This window comes from Athene noctua, chromosome 1, assembly GCF_965140245.1.
Source record: "Athene noctua chromosome 1, bAthNoc1.hap1.1, whole genome shotgun sequence".
NCBI classification, from domain to species: domain Eukaryota; kingdom Metazoa; phylum Chordata; class Aves; order Strigiformes; family Strigidae; genus Athene; species Athene noctua.
In genome coordinates, this window is record NC_134037.1 from 7,967,595 (window position 1) to 7,986,712 (window position 19,118).

At 39.7% G+C, this 19,118-nt stretch overlaps 1 protein-coding gene across 4 annotated transcripts in view; it reads right to left on the reverse strand.

The window, feature by feature from the left end:
• Positions 1 to 19,118, reverse strand: part of RCAN2 (regulator of calcineurin 2) — a 94,593-nt gene that overhangs the window by 66,653 nt on the left and 8,822 nt on the right. For all 4 annotated transcript variants that reach the window (XM_074895515.1, XM_074895518.1, XM_074895517.1 and 1 more), the window contains one exon: positions 17,615 to 17,841. In XM_074895515.1, coding sequence (XP_074751616.1) covers positions 17,615 to 17,839 — 225 coding nt within the window. In that variant the 5' untranslated portion in view covers positions 17,840 to 17,841. The remainder of the gene's footprint in view (positions 1 to 17,614; positions 17,842 to 19,118) is intronic.

Consider the following 19,118-nt stretch of genomic DNA (forward strand, 5'->3'; position numbering starts at 1 on the left):
TGAACAAGTATGAAAGTACAAGGTGTATGTACATAGATAGACAGATGAAACGCTAGCTATTTAAAAACACATTAGGATTCTGAGCTCAGTAGACAATTAAGAAGTATTAAAAGCAATTTATTAATGCAAAGCACTGAGAAGCAATTGGTTTCCTGTGGTGCTTGTATCAATACTTGCTTTTTGGAAGACTGCCTTCAGCACTGCAGAGCACTTAAATTTCAGTTGCATAAAATATTCTGTTCAAACCTTGCAGATAATTCCTACTCAGCTCCAGTTCAACTGCAATGTACAAGTTGGCAGTGTTTTGTGAGATAGAAGACTTTTCAGTACGCCAGTGTTTTAATTCAGAGTTTGAGTGACTGTATAAACTGTCTGAAATTTTACGTATCTCAAGTTGCATGTATCCATCAAACATATGGTAATGCACACCAATAATGCAAACAAGTTTTTAAAGAATAGACTATCTTCTAGAAGTATGTTATAGTTAAAGAGAAAGTAATTTGAAAGTTAGAACCTACATCATGAAATGACAGACAGAACATGCACACAGCAGCACCCTCTCATTTTATAATCTGCAAGAAGCAAGACTGATCCAGAGGAAAGCAAACAGCATGGGGAAGAAAGCAAAGGTAAAGAACTGTATGAATTCCCATTTCAGAAGCTTTCTTTAATCTTTCTGAAAAAGTAGGCAGGCATCTATCTCTAGTATTTAGGAGGCGGCCACGATGAGAGCTCCATAGGTTTTTTTTGTTCAGTCAAAATGGGTTTCAGTAGAAAACCTCAGGTAATCAAGAACCAAACTCTTTGTGGGAAAAATACTTCATTATCATTCAACCATGGAAGATTCAAATGGAATTTTAAACACAGACTGCATGTTCCTTCGAATTGAAGTCAAAGGAAGAAAACCAGCCTCAAGTTCTGTGAAAGATTCAAAAAAGCTGGAAAATTAATCCTTGTTCTTGTATCCCAAGCACATGCCTCCACAGCACTTCTATACTAGGGTTTCAGCAACCCCATTTTGGGGTTAATGGCTTCTGAATGTTTTGCTTTTGTCCTTACAAGGAAGGAAAAAACCTCTGGAATACTGTTTTGCTAGACACAAATAAAGCTGGGTAGGAAATACAGGAGTCTTGATGGTATCTTTGTAAAGTTTTCATCTGTTACTCTCCTCTAGATACTGTATTTTCTACTGTGGTTTAGAAGAACAGGTAACAGGAAGAAAAAACATTTATAAACTTCTTTCAACATCCATTTCTGAATTACTTGCACATTCAAGTTCAAACCATTACTGCTAGCCACATGAGGGTTCCCACTCTAGCAAAGCACCTTCAGCACATCATCTCTGTCATTGATGTTCATCAAGACTGAAGCCAAACTACTTTCCATCAGGATCTGCCTTTGCATTCTGCCTTCAGCTCTGCTGACAGTCTCTGGAGCACCACTTGGTTTACAGCAGGGTCTCAAAGAAGGTGCATTAACCTTTGATTCTGCACAACTCTGAAATGTGGTTTTTGTCCCCCACTAGATGTTTCTAGAATTATTGCCCATATTTCATATGCAATACTTCCATGAGTAACTAGCCTAAGCCTTGACCATGTGTTCAATCATGTGATCCCAAGGTATCACAGAAGAAATCTCCAGTTAATTCATCAGGCTTAGACTGGTATCAGAACACTGGTGCTACTTCTACATAACAAGTTAAGTGGTGTCAAGGCCCATTCTCAAGTCCTGAGGCCAACTGTCAGGGAATAGCAAGAGCAAAGACGCACCATGAATGAGGATTAGCTGGAAGCTGAGGGTGACTGGGGCCTATCTGGCAGCTTCTGAACAGGGTGGGCAGAGCAGGGTGCTGATCACCAGCCCTGGCCACAGAAAGTGATAGAAAAAGGTCCAGGTATATATATCCAGGGAGTCAGGAGGAAAAACAGATGGGACCAGGGCCAAAACTAGAAAGACTGCAATGTAAGGCCAAGGCTATAATGTGTGTCCAAGAACAGGACATGAGACAGGTAGACCTATGTAACTGTTCAGGCCAGGAACGATGGTCCCATCCTGAGTTTAAATGGAGCTCCTGGGCCGATAAGCAGAAGGCTGAGGCTGATCCCAGTAACGAGTCTGTTGGTGCACTTGGGGCCCTGACACAAACCACCATGTGCTGGACACATCTATGCTATTGTGATAATGAAATTGTTTCAAGGAAATTGTTCACTCTTAGCTTCTGAAATGGCTATTGGGAATGACCGCTGGGACCATGCAGACTCTCAAACTATGCCTGGAAGTTGTTAGGGAAAGTACTATTTGTCCTCAGCCAAAAGCACGTCATGAACCATTTTAACAATTCAAGTGAAAACATTATCTCACATTATAGTCCTGGAATCCTTGCCAGAACATTATTTGATTTACAGCAGCCACACAGCCTAGGATTGTAGCATTAGATATTACACTTTCAGGCTTACTAAGATTGAATTTCTTCTCAGTAGATACTCCCTGACATTCAGTTGAGTGACCCAAAGCAATACATCAATTTAGGTTTTAAAGAAAACTATGGCAAGGAGGACAAAACAGAAGTTTCCCTTTAAAACCAATGTAATAAATAGGCTATAAACTAGTGTCTAGCTAAACTGTACTCCTCCAGTTTGCCCCTTCTCTCCGCTTTGTTACTAAATCAGGTATAGCCAGCTATTTATACCAACTCACCTGGAAGTGCTGCTGGTATGTTGACCAAGAACAACAGAATCTGTTTTACTGGGTTTGCAAGCAAGCACAATAGCTATTTACAGAATACTATAGATGGAATATAAAAGTGGAATGAAGAAGGAGTTCAGAAACGAAAACAAGTTGAAAAGATAAAAAAGTGCATGCCTAGATGCTGAGTGCAGACATGGAGCTGCAATATATTGCCAAAATTAAGATCTAGGTTCACCGTTAGAAAAACACTACAAAAGAACACTGATAGTAATAATAACTACTCTCTAAAACTATTTTGCAGGATTGAAGTGAAACTCAGATACATTTAGGATGAACACTGTTGTTCATATTGCACTAAACCAGCAAGGATTAAAAATTAAAATACATTTTGTATTTAATATTTGAGTGGCAGGGTATTTAAAACTACATTCCTTAACATATGTTATCTTTTCTTCTTCCCACAGCTGAAGAGCAATGTGGTACATGGAGGAGTCAGCAGATGGCACCCATGGCACTTGATACAACCAGAACACACATATTCTGATGTCCTTTAGTTCACACACGGTGGATTATTCACAGAAAGTGGCTTTTTTTTCTGTACCAGCCAGGATTTTCCTTTATACGGTGTAAATAGTCTAGGTAGGTTTAAATTAATTTTATCTTCACTATCAAGGTGACTTGCTGAATGATTATTAGATTCAAGGAGTGATCAGAAAGAACAGTGCATTTCACCTTCATAATTTTAATCTTAAATTCCACAATATTGGTGGTTTTATCCAGCTTTCAGAAGTGATGCATCTGTGTGAGAATCTTAGTTTCAAATACCCTCCTTCATCCCACCCTATACACACATAAGATATAACCTTAGGAAAAAAGAAAAAACAAAACAAAAGAAACCCACACGCAGATGGTGATTCAGGTGTACCATAAAGCTCAAATCCACAGAAGGCATTAACAAGAATCTTAAGTTTTCCTAAAAATCAGTATCACAAAATACTGATACAACCTATGTTTCATAGGTCTGGGATTAACAGCAGCAGTCCCTATGCTAAAAGAACGTGGATAAAGGATAGCTGAAGGTCCTTCAAAGGCAAAGGGAAGGAGAGCATTAATTGCTAATGCAGAAGTAGAAGGAAAAGCAACGCAGATACCAAGTATTTCAAGGAGATCAGCCTATTCTGAAACTGTATACTGCATATTTGCGGTACATATAAAACACAAAAATCCTAAAACAGTCACTGTCCTCACATGACTTTCAGCTTATAAAGAATTTTCTGAGAATCCAAGAATCCAATGTCTGTTAATGTTTGCACTGAGACTCCACATCCTCCCTCCCTCCCTTCTATGTACCACCAGAAAGTAGTTGGTGGTCTGTTTTTTACATCGGAGTAATTTTTATTCAAAATGCGGATCTCTGCAAGACCTAATAACAGGTTAAAAAAAAAAAAAAAAAAGAAGAAAAAAAAAAAGAAAGAATGGCCTGGAAAAATACAGGATTGCACTGGAAATGGAAGATACGAGTTTCAGAAAAATCTCACCTGATTTTGTAATGTATTCAGCAAAGGTATTGGTAAGGCATACATCTATCTCTTTCTGGTTTAAGACTCACAAATGTCGTATAAGGATTTAATTCTCAGACCCAAAGTAAATACAGGAAATGCAGATACATAATTTGGACAAGCTATTTTAAATTATTGTTTTCACTGTCACTACACAATGTCAATCTTCTCACACATTTTAGATCAACAGAAAGATTATAATGCAGTAGGGTTATGAATAGATAATCTGAACTATGCTTCAGTAAGTGACAGCCACATAAAAATCTCTCCAAATTTAAATACATCAGAGGACACATTGCATCTGCTATGTAGGTCATAAAAGAGCAGGGAGTCAGAAAAACTTCCATTTCGAAACAGTAAGGGTGATAGATTAAGACAATCATTAATGACTAAAACATTTTTTTTGTGAAAGACTTATTAAAAGGTATAAGCTTTATTATTTAAATCATTTGCAACTCGAATATATAAAAGGAAGACACATTATTTTCCCAAGAAACACTCATGTACTCTTTGTGCTACGTGTTTCTCCCTCTAACTGCAAGACAAACAGACACAATTAGAGTGCTCACAGAAGAAGCTTTATCACAGAGCACAGCAGGTATAATGGACGCTACACTTAAAGAAATACCTGAAATGAACCGGTTATTGTAACACGGAAGATTTGTAGTTACAGATACAAAAGACAAGGAGGAGTCTTACAGAAGGACACAGGAAGGAAGGACACAGTAACACCATGCTGTGATATATTTCCGCAGTTCCTGTTGACAGCAGCAGACTTTAAAAGAATTTGGAACTGTCCATGAAACAAAACCTTTAAGTCAGATGGTGACAAGCAGCCACGCACATTTATTCAAGAGGAATAGGACCAATAGCACATAAGAACACAATGGGTCTAGAAGTGATTAATTTAAGCATATATCATTATATAACCTGAATTTTGTCTTTGCTTGTTAAACAGACATTCTTGGGAGAACCCACCCAAAAGCTTTGCAAAGGCAAGAAAGTTAAAGCAACCAGTGTCAGAAGAAAATAGACTCGCTAATGTATATTAAAAATGTTTGATATTGCATAGGAGCTAGCCTTTGGATCAGGGCCTGCACTGTGTCAGTGGTCACGGTCTGTGCATGGCCCTGTTCCAGGAACTGAAGGAAAATCAAATAAAAATAACTCCAGTTTTCAAACTGGCAGAAGGCTGATCTAGATAGTCCTGGGCCTTGATGCAACTCAATCTCAACCACGTGAAATACCCATTCCCTTCAGTTCAACACTGGTGGTATTTCAGCCTGAATGAACTGACTGTATTTTCAGTCAGGGATATCACCACAAGCTCCAGTTGTTAAAGAAAAAAAAAAAAAAAAAAACAAACCAAAAAGCTTTCAGGAAGAAATACCTTGAGAAACAGATATCAGCATTCAGAAAAGTCGTAAAGACAGAAGAGACACGCATTGCTTATCATGGCTTTTCAAAGTCAGCCCCATGGTGCACACCAGTCCGTTACTGAGGCCTTAAAACAGGGGCCAACTCAGGGGCTGGTACCTCACTTCCCCAGCATCTTCTGAAGCTTTCAGTTCTGTTCTTCCCTTGTAAGCCAGCCACACACTGGAAACACGAGGATGAAACTATCAGATTTCTCCCCAGTACTAGTTCTAATCACATTAAACGTAAAATTTCTAAATGATTGCATGCTGCAGTCTTACAATGTCTTTATGCTTTTTAGACTAACTGCAGAAAAGATACTGATTTGAACCCACCTTGCTGCGGTGTAATAGATGCCTTCATTACTCGCTTGCCAGGGTTACTTCAATTTCTTTTTCCCATCCTACGGTCATCTTAACTTCCAGCTCATTAGTGTCTATCACATGGAAAAGGTTTCTCTTATCCCTCTGAGACATACACATTACATCCACCATATTTGCGATGTCTCTGCTTCTGTATTAAGTTTCAAAGCCCAGTACAAAAGTCATGTAATTTAAGCAGGGTAAAGTGCCCATAAAATGCAATCAAATTAGAGCAAAAGAACCCACAGTTAAAAGTAATCACATTAAAGCAAAACAATATAAAAGTACAAGATACATTCTTTTTTAAAACCATTCACGCACTCGTACGACACAGGAAACTAAGAATTTGAACAAACTCCCCAGCTAACAAAATGAGACGGTTTATCAGCAGATCTGTTGCCTGAGGACAAGAGATATCCTTGCACTACTGCAGCCAATGCTAAAACTTCCATCAACCACAAAGAAGCATGAATTTATCTGGCACAGAAGAAAAGATGTTTTCAAAGGCACAGAAGTAATTGAGAATTCAATTCACTGTGATTCAACTCTGAATATGATCTCTCACCTCTGTGCTCAAATCTACTGCAGAATTTGTCGTAACTAATGGCACAATCTCAAAACTGCTGTCTGTCTCTTCTTCGCTCTGTATTACCTCAAATCACCTCCCAGTATCCCTCATTTTCTAAGACTGCATTTTTTTCAAGCGTTAGTTTTCTTCTACCCTGATCAGGCATTATTTATTAATGATATTAAACTCTGGTGCAGAGTTCTTAACATATATTTTGTTTGAAACATTTGAAAAATTCCCTTAAATAACTGGTAATTAGAGTTGTAAATTTACTGGTTTGAATGTGATTAAGCCAGAATGTAGCTACTGTAAATGCAATGTCTTTATGCATTGGTAATGAAGGCTGACCTTCATTTAGAAGTCTTTTCCTTGGGCCAGAAAACTGATATCAGAATTTGTGGATGGATTAGGACCTCTGATGGTATTAAAATAAGGAACAGCTGTTGCCCTAACCACATTAGAATGGCTTTACTGCACTTTTTGATTACTACCAGCTAGAAAAACAGTATTTTTGTTGACTTCAGAACAAGTTTGCTGGAGGTAGAAAGGCAAAACTGTGTTTAATTATTGGCAGATATTAGCTGATAAGAACTACTTAGTGGAACAAACCAAAAACTTTTCTAGAGACTACATAGACAGCTTTTTCCTTCGAGAGATGTGGCTCTTGCTTGTGTCAGCAGATCCTGGAAGTGGTGACTTCTTGCTTTAATATGCACTGTGCCAACATAAAAGTTTCAATTAGATGTAAGGAAGTTCCTGTAGAAAATATTGCTGTGGTTTATTCCAAGTGTGACCTGGTGTCTATCTTCTTGGCTTTATATTGCTTTACAAAAACATGTTACACCTTAGACTGTCAGACAAAGAAAAAAAATACGACAAAAAAAACCCAACAAAAAATCTCCCAGGAGTAGCACCAGTCAAGAATAGCAAGTAACACCAATTACAATAAATCCAACCCTCTCAAATGTGGTAAACAGGAAATGGCATAAAACTGCACAGAGAGACTGCTGCTAGGTTCTCTTGATTATCATCCCAGAAAGCAACATATCCTGCTATCATTCTGGAAAAAAAAAAAAAAAAAAAAAAAGGGCTCACTATCCCATGTACACACAGTCAAATTCACAAAAATGTTCAAGCAGGACCAGAAGGAAAAAACCTCCATCAAGAAAACTTCTCTGTCAGCAGAAGTCCTTGGTTGAACTCCATATCCCAGCTAATGCTGGTAGGCAGTTCAGGAGGAAGGAATACTAGTCCCAGTGTTCCAGGCCAGATCTTGACTTCCTCAAAGATCAAAAGGCATTTGAGTCCAGGAATTTAGTTCAGCCTATTACAGGAGACAGACAACTGCAAAGTGAAATCTTAATCTAAATTTGTACAGTGTTTAGGGATATCTAAATCAGACCTACCCACAGTTTATCCTACAATGTCCATTGTGCTAGAGAAAGGAATAATCACCAGAATGACTTTTTACTGACTTAGAGATAAGACCTTGCAACTCCCTTTGTTTTCTTATGCCACAACAGAAGGTCCTCATAAACCTGTGCATGGATTCACCAACACCTTTGTTAAAATGTCTTATTACTCAGAACTCTGTCTATTTTAGCAGAACTGATAAGGAAATGATATTTCTGTAAAAAAAAAATAAAAATAAATAAAATTGAAGTAATTACCCTGAGTGGTCCTTTCCCAGGAAAGATTTCCCACCCACCCCACCCCCACCCCCCGGTTCCTTGAGATAACACGTTCCCTCTAGACTGCAGCATAGAGCATGACCACTGGAAGCCAATACTAGAAGAATTTTTCCATAGCTGCTCTTAAGGAGAAAAGTACATTTCCAAATTTAACAAGCAGACAGTAACTGCTGTCTAGTGTGTTCTGGAAAGAACATTAATCAGTTTATTTTTGTAATTTACAAACAACTAGTATAGTTAGATGCTTTGAAGCACCACTCCAAATTTCAGCTGCAATGACTACAGGCCTACCTTTCACCCAGCTGGTCTTTTGCCAGGCACGTTCTCCCAACAAAACAAGGGCATTTATGCTACCAAGCACCCCATGTACGGATGGGAAAATAAGCCCAAGTATAAATTATTAGACAACATCCACATTACAGACAGTGGCGTTTCAGACTCAGAAATACTTGCTACTTTTTGGTTGGTTGGGTGGGTTTTGTCTGGTTTTGTTTGTTCGGTTTTTTTAAAAAACAACACATTTTCAGAGCAGGAATTGAACACTGATTCAATTGAGGAATATTTGGAGCTCAGTAATTCCTAGATACCAAGAGAATAACCATAGTCAAGTATACCTTCTACTCACATGGGTGGCATATGCACAGATTCAACTTGACTGTACTGTTATAACTGCACAATCTTGATGTGCCTTTTGTGTTTCTTCAAAGGCTATCAAATCATAAAGCTTAGGCATTTTTCCAGAAAATAAGCAGAAACACTGAAGCCTTTCAGTAACAGCCAGAACTACCTAAGAGGGAAGACAGAAGGAATGCCTAAAACAGACTAGACTAACGACTTCCATTAGAAATTCTGCAAATCACCTCAGAGAAAACTAGTGTCAGACCCTATATACATATATAAACATACATGACCTGCCATTAGTACTCTCAGCAAATTGTCTTCTTAACAGCAACAAGAGCAACCTTAAATAATCTCCTTATATATATATGTATTAAAACTCTGAATACTCAAACCACACCGATCAAAACTACTTAATTTTCTTCCCCTGTGTTGGGTTTGTGTGTGTGTGGTGGGGTTTTTGGTAGCAGGGGAGGGGACTACAGGGGTGTCCCCTGTGAGAAGCTTCTCAAAGCTCCCCTGACTCCAAGTTGGACCCACCTCTAGCCAAGGCTGAGCCAATTAGCAATGGTGGTTGTGCCTCTGTGATAATGTATTTAAGAAGGGGAACCTGGGAGAAGGAGTTGTGAAGGAGACACCTGTGCAGACACTGATGTCAGTGGAAGAAAGGAGAACGAGGAGGAGGGGGAGATGCCCCAAAGCAGAGACCCCCACAGCCCGTGCCCCCACAGCCCATGGAGGGCCACGGTGGAGCAGATGCCAACCTGCAGCCCGTGGAGGTCCCCACGCTGGAGCTGGTGGCTGCACCTGAAGAATGCCGGGACTGTGGGGAGCCCGTGCTGGAGCAGTTCATCACTGGGAGGATTGCAACATGCAGGAGGGACCCACGCTGGAGCAGTTCGGGAAGAGCTGCAGCCCATAGGAAGGACTCATGTAAGAGAAAGTTTGTGGAGGACTGACTCCCATAGGAGGGACCCCATGCTGGAGCAGGGGAGGAGTGCGAGGAGTCCACCCCTTGAGGAGGAAGAAGCAACAGGAATGACCGCAACACCCATCCCTTGCACCACTGGAGGGGAGGAGGTAGAGAAATTGGGAGCAAAGCTGAGTCTGGAAGAAGGGAGGGGTGGGGAAAAAGGTTTTTTTTAAGATGCTGTTGTACTTCTCACTGTCATCCTCTGTATGTTAAGTGGTGGTGGTGGCTGAATGAAATTGGTGTTCTTTTTCTTCCCTTAAGAGTCTTTTGCCCATGACCACAGTGGCTGAGCCATCCCTCTCTGTCCTGACCTCAATCCCTGAACTTTTTGTTGTATTTTCTCCTTCCTGAGGGGGCAGGAGTGAGCATGCTGCTGGATGGTGCTCAGTTGCCCTCTGGGCTCAAACCATCATATCTCCCAAACGAGAATGAACACTCAATAGATCCCAAATGTCAGTGAAGGTTAACTTCACTACTGGCCTTTCTCCAGTAAAGACTCAGCACCTTACTGTTAGCATGGTTCTGCAGCCCTAGGAAGTTCCACTCATACGTTTTATGTATCTTGGTGTGTGCTGGCTTTAGCTGGGATAGAGTTAATTTTCTTAATTGTAGCTGGTATGGGGATGGATTTTGGATTCATGCTGGAAACACTGTGGATAACACAAGGTTTTGGTTATTGCTGAGCAGTGCTTACACAGAGTCAAGGCCTTTTCTGCTCTTCACACCACCCCAACACAAGAAGCTGGGAGGGGACCCCAACTGACCAAAGGGATATCCCATACCCTATGACATCACACAAGCTGGGGGAAGATGAGAGAAGTGAGAGGATGTTCAGAGTGAAGGCACTTGTATTTCCAAGTAATTGTCACATGTGATGGAGCCCTGCTTTCCTGGAAACGGCTGAACACATGCCTGGCACTGGGAAGTGATGAATGAATTCCTTGTTTTGCTTTGCTTGTGTGCAGAGCTTTTGCTTCACCTATTAAACTGTCTTTATCTCAACCCACAAGTTTTCTCATTTTTACACTTCCAATTCTCTCCCCCAGGTGAGGGAGGAGACTGTAGGAGCAGCTGTGTGGGGCTGAATTGCTACACTGGGGTTAAACCATGACAGTGTAAGTCATGTTTAGACAGTTCATATGATACAGTAAGTCCAATTTCATGAAGGGATTGGTTTTGTTATCCAAGCTCCCCAACATAACTCAACTGACCTGTGCGTTATTAAAGAACAGCAAGTAAAGCTCAGAAACAACAGCTATACAGAGGAACTATTACACCAGCATCCCATTCCATGTGTCAATACATAGTTGACTATAACACAAAGTAAACTAAGGTAGGTTTATGAATAATAAATATCAACAGCTCTCCTAGGTTTAGACAGGATTTATATAAGGAGGCTGAAAATCTGGGATTATCTCTCAGATGCAGAGGATGAAAGTTCATAGGTGTTTCCAGCCAAAATACTGTATTGCACTGATACAGTACACAGAAAGTATTTGAAATGAGTTACAGAATAAATGCCATGGAAAATGAATTTTTTTAGATTGCATACTTCTCAGAGCAAGAACAGCCTCATAGCTATATTTTAGTGCCTCTATGAGTTCTTACATGTCTAAACCACCACCTAGGTAAGAGTGCAAGATCAGATTCACAGTGGGGAACTACGATTCATGAAGTGCTGAAAGACACTGCTCCTGCAGCCTTTCTTTGCAACTTCTCTGCATCTAATAAAATAAAACTACATATACAGCGTACCTTAAAAATCACTTCAATTTTTTACAGAGTTACAGGGTATAACATTCATCCCATTTATAAAACAGTACAAAACAAAGTAAGTAGAGATTCCACAGCACAAGGCATGGTCTGCTTCAAGTGGCAGTTTCCGATAACGTTATCGTAACAACAGACAACCACCTTAAAAGGTAGAAAAACTGAAAGTAAAACAAAGCAACAGCAAGTGTACCAGGAAGGCAGAATGAAGCCTGCATTCCTTTCCAGCCTTGGAGCAGTGACTTCATCTTTGCTAGGGTGACCTTCCACTGAGTCCAGACTTGAATACTAATATTAGACTAAAAAGAAGTGCCACCCTGTAAATAAAATGATGACTCAACACCTAGAGGCTTCAATGATGTAATATGACCAAAGAGGTTCTGACTTAATAATCTAGATTTTTAAAAATGAAGTCAAAAGGAACAGATCTTCCCCTGCAGAAACAAAGCCTGCCTCCTAGAGCATCTTCTTGAATTAGCCTGTAGGAAAAGGGAACCAAAGAAACATTTCACACATGGCAGCAGACACACCGGCTCCACTCTGTTTAAAAGGAGCACTGAACAGACACATTTCAGTTATATGCTTCAGAGTCAAAGCATCAGTAGACAGTTTCAGTTCCAGAATTAACATATAAAAGTTAAAGACAACACAGCAGGACACTGAGCAGTACAATGTCTTTTACTGCACCTTAAAAACAAAAATAGCAGCATGAAGATGTGTTTTGTTGAGAAAGCTAAATGCAAGCACAAAGGAAAAAAAGCCTTTCCAAGTAAGGCTACAGAGTTCTCTTAAAGCATCATCTTTGGACAAATATTCCAGCACTCACTTGAAGTAGCCTTAAATCTTTTTCAAGGCCCAAGCTCAATAACAAATCTTTTTTTTTTTAAAAAAAGGAAGTCTAACACAGGCTTCTGTAGTAAAAGAAGTAGTCATCAAGATATGTAAATAAAATTGTAATGTGAAACTGTTTTCATAATGAAGATAATCCTGCTTTAATGAAAGGACTTTTCCATTGACTTGGTAGTTCAACTTCTGTCCTCCTCCCTTCCCCACCACGCCTCCATTAAGCTCATGGTTCAGGAAATGCATTTTTAATCACCTTCATTCCCCAGTCTTCCATGCCTCATCAGAAGAATGAGGATACACTTCAGCATACATTCACAGAATCAGACTGGTGGAGGTTGGAAGGGACCTCTGGAGGTCATGTGTCCAAGCCCCCCCTGCTCACGTCAGCTGCCCAGGACCACATCCAGATGGCTTCTGAATACCTCCATGGAGGGAGACTGCACCACCTCCCCAGGCAACCTGTGCCAGTGCTCAGTCACCCTCACAGTATAAAAAAAAAGTGTTTCTTGATGTTCAAAGGAAACCTCCCATGTCTCAGTTTGTGCCTGTTGCTTCTGATCCTGCCACTGGGCACCACTGAAAAGAGCCTGGCTCTGTCCTCTTTGCACCCTCTCTTCAGGTGTTGATACACACTGATAAGATCCTGCAGAGCCTTCTCTTCTCCAGGCTGAACCGTCCCAGTTCTCTCAGCCTTCCCCCACAGGAGAGATGCTCCAGTGCACCATCTTAGTGGCACTTCACTGGGCACTCTCCGGTACGTCCATGTCTTTCTTGTTCTGGGAAGTCCAGAACTGGACATATGTTTGGTCACTGTATTTTTATTATGCATATATATCTACTATTGGTTTGAATTACATTGGCAGGAAAAAGCACTTAATGGCTATTATTTCTTAAGCAGCTCCACCATAACTAAAATGCTCAGAAACTGATTCATCATTCTTTATCTGAAATATAACTATGAAGTTTAATAGGTGCTCCTTACAATTTGAGCCAAAATTGTGGGGAAAAAAAAAGAAGAGCATACAGCCTCTAAACAGCTTGAGGAAACCCTCACATAAGAATATTCCAATAGTGACAGTTTTGTGTAAGCATCTCTGGAGGCATTACAGAATCTGAAGAAACCATCTTAAGAGACAAAGATGCTTCACTTTGACAGCGTGCTTACCAGTTTCAGCCTGAAGGAAATTACACAGTCATGTTACAAAAAGGAGTTTTACAGAATAGCAATATATGCATTAACAAAAGCACAATGAAAGGGTTACTATCCAGAAAGCCTTAGGAGTACGTGTAGCAATTAGCTGCTAAAACACAGCATATCCACCCTTCAGAGTAATCAGTCATGCCCTCTGGCTCCCTACCACAAGTGTTTTATCAGGAAAGATAAAAAGAGCAGCACCTCCCATTCAGTCACACTGTCAGCCAAAAATAACAGTCTCATTTTTGACGTATCTTCCTCACGTAACTAGTCCCATCAGTTTTTCCAAGAGACATGTGGCAAATCCCAGGGTTTAGAAGTAATTTTATTTTTAGCTTCTTTACAATAAGACTTCCATGATCCAAACAAGTGAGTGCTGTACACTCCAAAAAACCTGCCCATACCAGTGACAGGTTATATGCCAAAACGAACGATCAGAACACAGGACAGCAATGGGGACACAGCTGAATGTGATCCCAGCTTTGCAACAGGGCTGTTGGATAATCTATTTCGCCACACTCTTGTTCTTCCTTAAAAACTAAATAGCTGAGTATTTTCTAGGCACATTCTAAAGAAGGTACAATTCTGTTTTCCATAGGAAGGAGCAAGCTGTCCATGATGGGAGTGGAGATAAGCAAAACCACCTCCCTTCAGCTGTGGCAAGCTGTTAGCACACTGAAGCTGCTAAGCCATCCTGTGCAAATCCTTAAATACCTGCATTATCGACACAGCTATCCGGGGCATTCTCCTGACCCAAGTAAAGGTTTCTTTCAAAGAACACAGGTCTGAAAGGTAGGGATATATTCCTTGACCAGCTGCTCTGTTACTGTAGCAAAATCAGATACATGTAGCTAGTGCTAACCTATATTCCCCCTTTCTTCAGCCAGTGTTTAAGATCATGTAGTCACTCCTGAGCAGCTTCCTTTAAGCTAGATGGCATCACTTGCCTTCAGGTCCCAGGACCCATAGCTCTTCAGGCTCACTCTATGTGAGACCTTAGCGTGCCAGCCAGGAGAAGAGTCAAGCCTGGCCTGATATAGTTTCTTTGTCTCTAAAAGACATAGCCTTCAGCTGCAAGAATTCCTCATCTTCAGAAAATAAAGGTCCAAACTCAGGCTCCCTACTGATGCCACCATCACTCTGGGTAGGCAATACAAAATCCTGTCTAAGAAGTGCTGTACAGCCACATGATATTGGTGACATGGTACACCCGATACAGGACGCAGCAGAATAAAGCAAATCAGCTTACCCACCGTGCAGCAGGTGTATGTGCAAAGTTTTCCCACAGGGTTGCTACAAGCCCACCCTCAAGCACAAACTCGAATTTATCCTATATCTGATACAAAGTAGTTAAATGCCTTCAAATTAAAACAAAAATATTTAAGGCATTTCCTTTTAAAACCTATCTTTAGTGAGTATATTGCCTAGATATTTCTGTGTTAAAAGTTTGAACTTGACACTTCAGCCTCTTAAACACTTCAGGAAACAACCTTAAAGCGGCCGGTGTGAATTCCTTACATTAATACTGTTGCACGCCAGAGCTGCTCAGAAGTTTAGATATTTAAATACTATTAATGCAGCAAGCTCACACCACAAATCAAAACAGCCATTTACAATGACAGGTTTCTCTGGCTTTTTTTTACCAGCTAACTTGTAACTTCCAAATCAGTCATACCTCCATTTTACTCTTCACCTACACTTTTAGGAGGAAAAGTCAAAGATACATTGCAAAAACTTTACTTTCTGTAAAATGGATAACACAACAAAACTACTGTAGATAAAACCATTACTCTACTATGTTTTCTAAAAGGTGTACTGTATCACTATATATACATTGGATCGATATATAATTGCAGATAAGATTGTTAGCAACATTGTGATTCCATGAGATTTTAAACTTTAGTAACTTGATGAGATTTTTATACTGAATTCACGTGTGCTCTTATCTTGCAGCAACAGTGAACAATAGAAAGGATTACAGGTATTAATCAACTGGGAGCACAAGTACATGTTCTACAGGAATAACAAAAATCATAATCAGCTCCTCAGGTCCTTGAATTTAATAAGAAATCTAAAGGTAATCCCATCTAGTTAAATGTAGACTTACTTACCTGCAAACATTGCTGTTCAAGCCATGTCACTGACAGGTAGTTTAACATGAACATGGAACAGAATATCCACCTCGACAACCCAGCTGCTATTCTTAAAACTCATCCTTAAGTCCTGCAAGTCTTTGGGGATTGCTATCCCACATACTTACATAATCACCCATTCCATTTTCTAACTAAGCCATCAGCTAAATCCTAGAATACAGCTCTCAAAAGGGAAAGCTCAGGAGCAAGTGGGGATAGAATCTCTGCAGGATGAAGAGAGATTCCCTAGTTATAAGGCAGGCTTCTGTTTTTTTTTTTCCTCCTTTAAAACTAGACTTTCAAACCCCTTCAACTTTAATGAAGTTCATTACCAGATGGTTATAGAATTCCACAAAATGGCACAATATAAATGCAAGATGCCTACACTGTTATCCAATATTGCAATTTAGAGTGTAGAATTTTTTATTTATATATAAGATATGAACATTTTGTTTAGTGCTGCAGTATGAACTTTTATCTTTTAATCTACATTGCTTAAACATACATAAGATATCATTATGGAAGACAAATGTCAAAAAAATTAATCAAACAATTCCACTTGTGCAGCCTCAACAGATACCACCTTCAGTGCCTTTCACAGGAAGCCGATATCCTTAAGTCTTGTTTTGTTCCCCTTTCCCCACTAAAGACCCTTTGTCCATACTGGCCAGCTTTGGTCCCAATTAATCTATAGTTTTATCCGGATTCCTCAGCCAGTTCCAGCCAGAACCCACTTTACCACTGCCAGCTTGCTTCTGAATTGAAAATTCTGAACAAGACACTCAAATAGCCTCACATGTGCCTATAACAATCAGCCTAGACTGATTTCAAACAGTAAAGCCCCAATCTATCAGTTTTATATTCCTGATATCTCCATCAGGAAGAACACTACTCTAAGAAACAGGAACCAAAACACTTCCTGCAAAAGTGTTTCTTTTTTTTTTTTTCCAATTTTAAGTGGATATTGTTTTCAACATTGTTTTAGACTAATTGCAGAGTTAAAAATATTCTCACATAGTTCCTCTTGTCTTTGTTCTCACTATCATTAATTTTAGATTTTCCAGATAAAATAATGTATCAGATAAAACATTTGAAATCTTCTCACTCTCCACAACTACCTGAAAGAAGATTGTAACAAAGTGGGTGTTGGTCTCTTCTCCCAGGTAACAGGTGAGACTAAGAGGAAATGCCCTCAAGTTGTCCCAAGGGAGGTTTAAATTGGATACTGGGAAAAATTTCTTCACTGAAAGTGTTGTCAAGCATTGGAACAGGCTGCCCAGGGAAGTGGTTGAGTCCCCATCCCTGGAGGTATTTAAAAGCTGTGTAGATGTGGTGCTCAGGAACATGGTTTAGTGGTGGGCTTGGCAGTGTTGGGTTAATGGCTGGACTCAGTGATTTTAAAGGTCTTTTCCAACCTAAATGACTCCACAAGAAAATACAAGAAAGGCAGCCTTCCATCACAGGGGTACCTGATCAGCAAGAGGGAGAAACTTTCACGTGTTTAACTTTGCCACCTCCATCATGACTGCAACTACAGTTGCTATGAAGACATGTACCCACATTTCAGTATTATGCAAATGTGAACAAAAGAAAAATGCTTTTGGTCACCATAGTTGATAAAAAGGCTTTTAAGCTCTCAAAATAAACATCATGGCAGAGTGTTGTTGTCACCTCAAAGAAGTCATATTTGTGATACAGTTTCTTTGTACAAAACAATCTGTTTCACTGAAATGGCAATAAGCACAAATATAAGGCATGTTTCTCTTGCATAGAAAATACGGAAACTGACACTGTACCTTACTGTCCTCATCTTCAAACACAGACTGGTGAACATTACAAGCAAACAGAGAATTCGGGAGATCGTTGAAATCAATTATTTCATGAAAATCTTCCTCTGCAAAACATCTCTTTAAATCGTTGTCTCCATTTATAGAGTAGAGCAAGAACTGTCCTCCATCCTCTGGGATGCAGCCATAGTGACCGAGGCCTCGCATTCCAAAGAAGTGTGAGTCTCCCCTCATGCCTGGCAGCACAGAGAAAAGACACACAGTTACACTACACTTTTAAAAATATCACATACACAAGTTAACCCAAAAATTCTTAGTTTGGGGGCTTAGCTTGTAGAAAGTATATTTCATACTATTTTAAGGCAACAACTGACCCCTGAAACAGGGCGCTAAGACCAGTTGCATCAAGGTTCAAACAGGGACTTTGCATTAGTTTAATTTATTAGCACAGAAAAGACCTAACCATATCTACACAGGCTGCTGAACACAGCCAGAAGCAAGGCACTACTTAAGTGTCCCTTGCCCTAAACAGTTGTATTTGGGTTTAAGAGAATCATGTTTGTTACTGGGAAGGCAGACTGGTGCTTCTGAGCTTGCAGTCAGCTTAGAGAGAAAGTGTAACACACTGAGTAAGAAGAAAATGAAAATAACTTTGCAAATTATACCAGGCATCAACTCAGGGGCAAAAAAAAAAAAAAAAAAAAAAAAAGAAGAGAGACCCTGTTGGAAAGTAGCACAAAGACTGAATCATTGCAGAAACAGTATAACTAAGACACAACACTATTACAAAGAATAAAGCCAATTTTTTCTAGAGTTTAAGGACAGAACATACCCTGTTTTTTCCTGCCCCTTAGCAATTTCTTTGTCTGCATCTCAACCACATTAAGAAGCAAATAAAAAAAGCTAAGGGAAGAGTGGACTCAAGAGATGATTCTCACCATCTTTTAGGAAAACACTAACGACTTTGGGAGCCTTTACCCCAAATCCAGAGCAGAAAGAAGTTTAAGGTGCACAGAAGTAACAAGACAAACAGTATCTCCACCGTTGACACAAGAGTAAACTTCATACCAGCGAAGGGGAGTAAGTAAGGGTCCAATGAATTATCATTATGTGTTAATTAGTATAAATTCAGGTGTTTCTGTCCTTAGTACAGGTGGACTAGACATCAACTTATCTACAGAGCTCCAGTAAGCTGACTAGAAGCTATGCAGAGGAATAATTAATTCCCTGATATATTTTTGTTTCCTTCAACAATAACATGCAATCATTGGCTGCTTTTTCTCCTCATAACATAAGGAGTTAGAGTTACATAAACACAGTGTGCTCATCTGTTTCAGATTTGCCCTTGCTCTAACGCATACTTGCTATTCTCTATAAATAGTTGTAAATATTAGCTCAAATACACTATTTAGGACTAGCATCCAAAATTAAACCCTATGGGCTTATTACACTTAATGTCAGTAAAACAAAGCTAAATTATGGAGCTAATTTGCCATGCCCATGCCTTTCATAC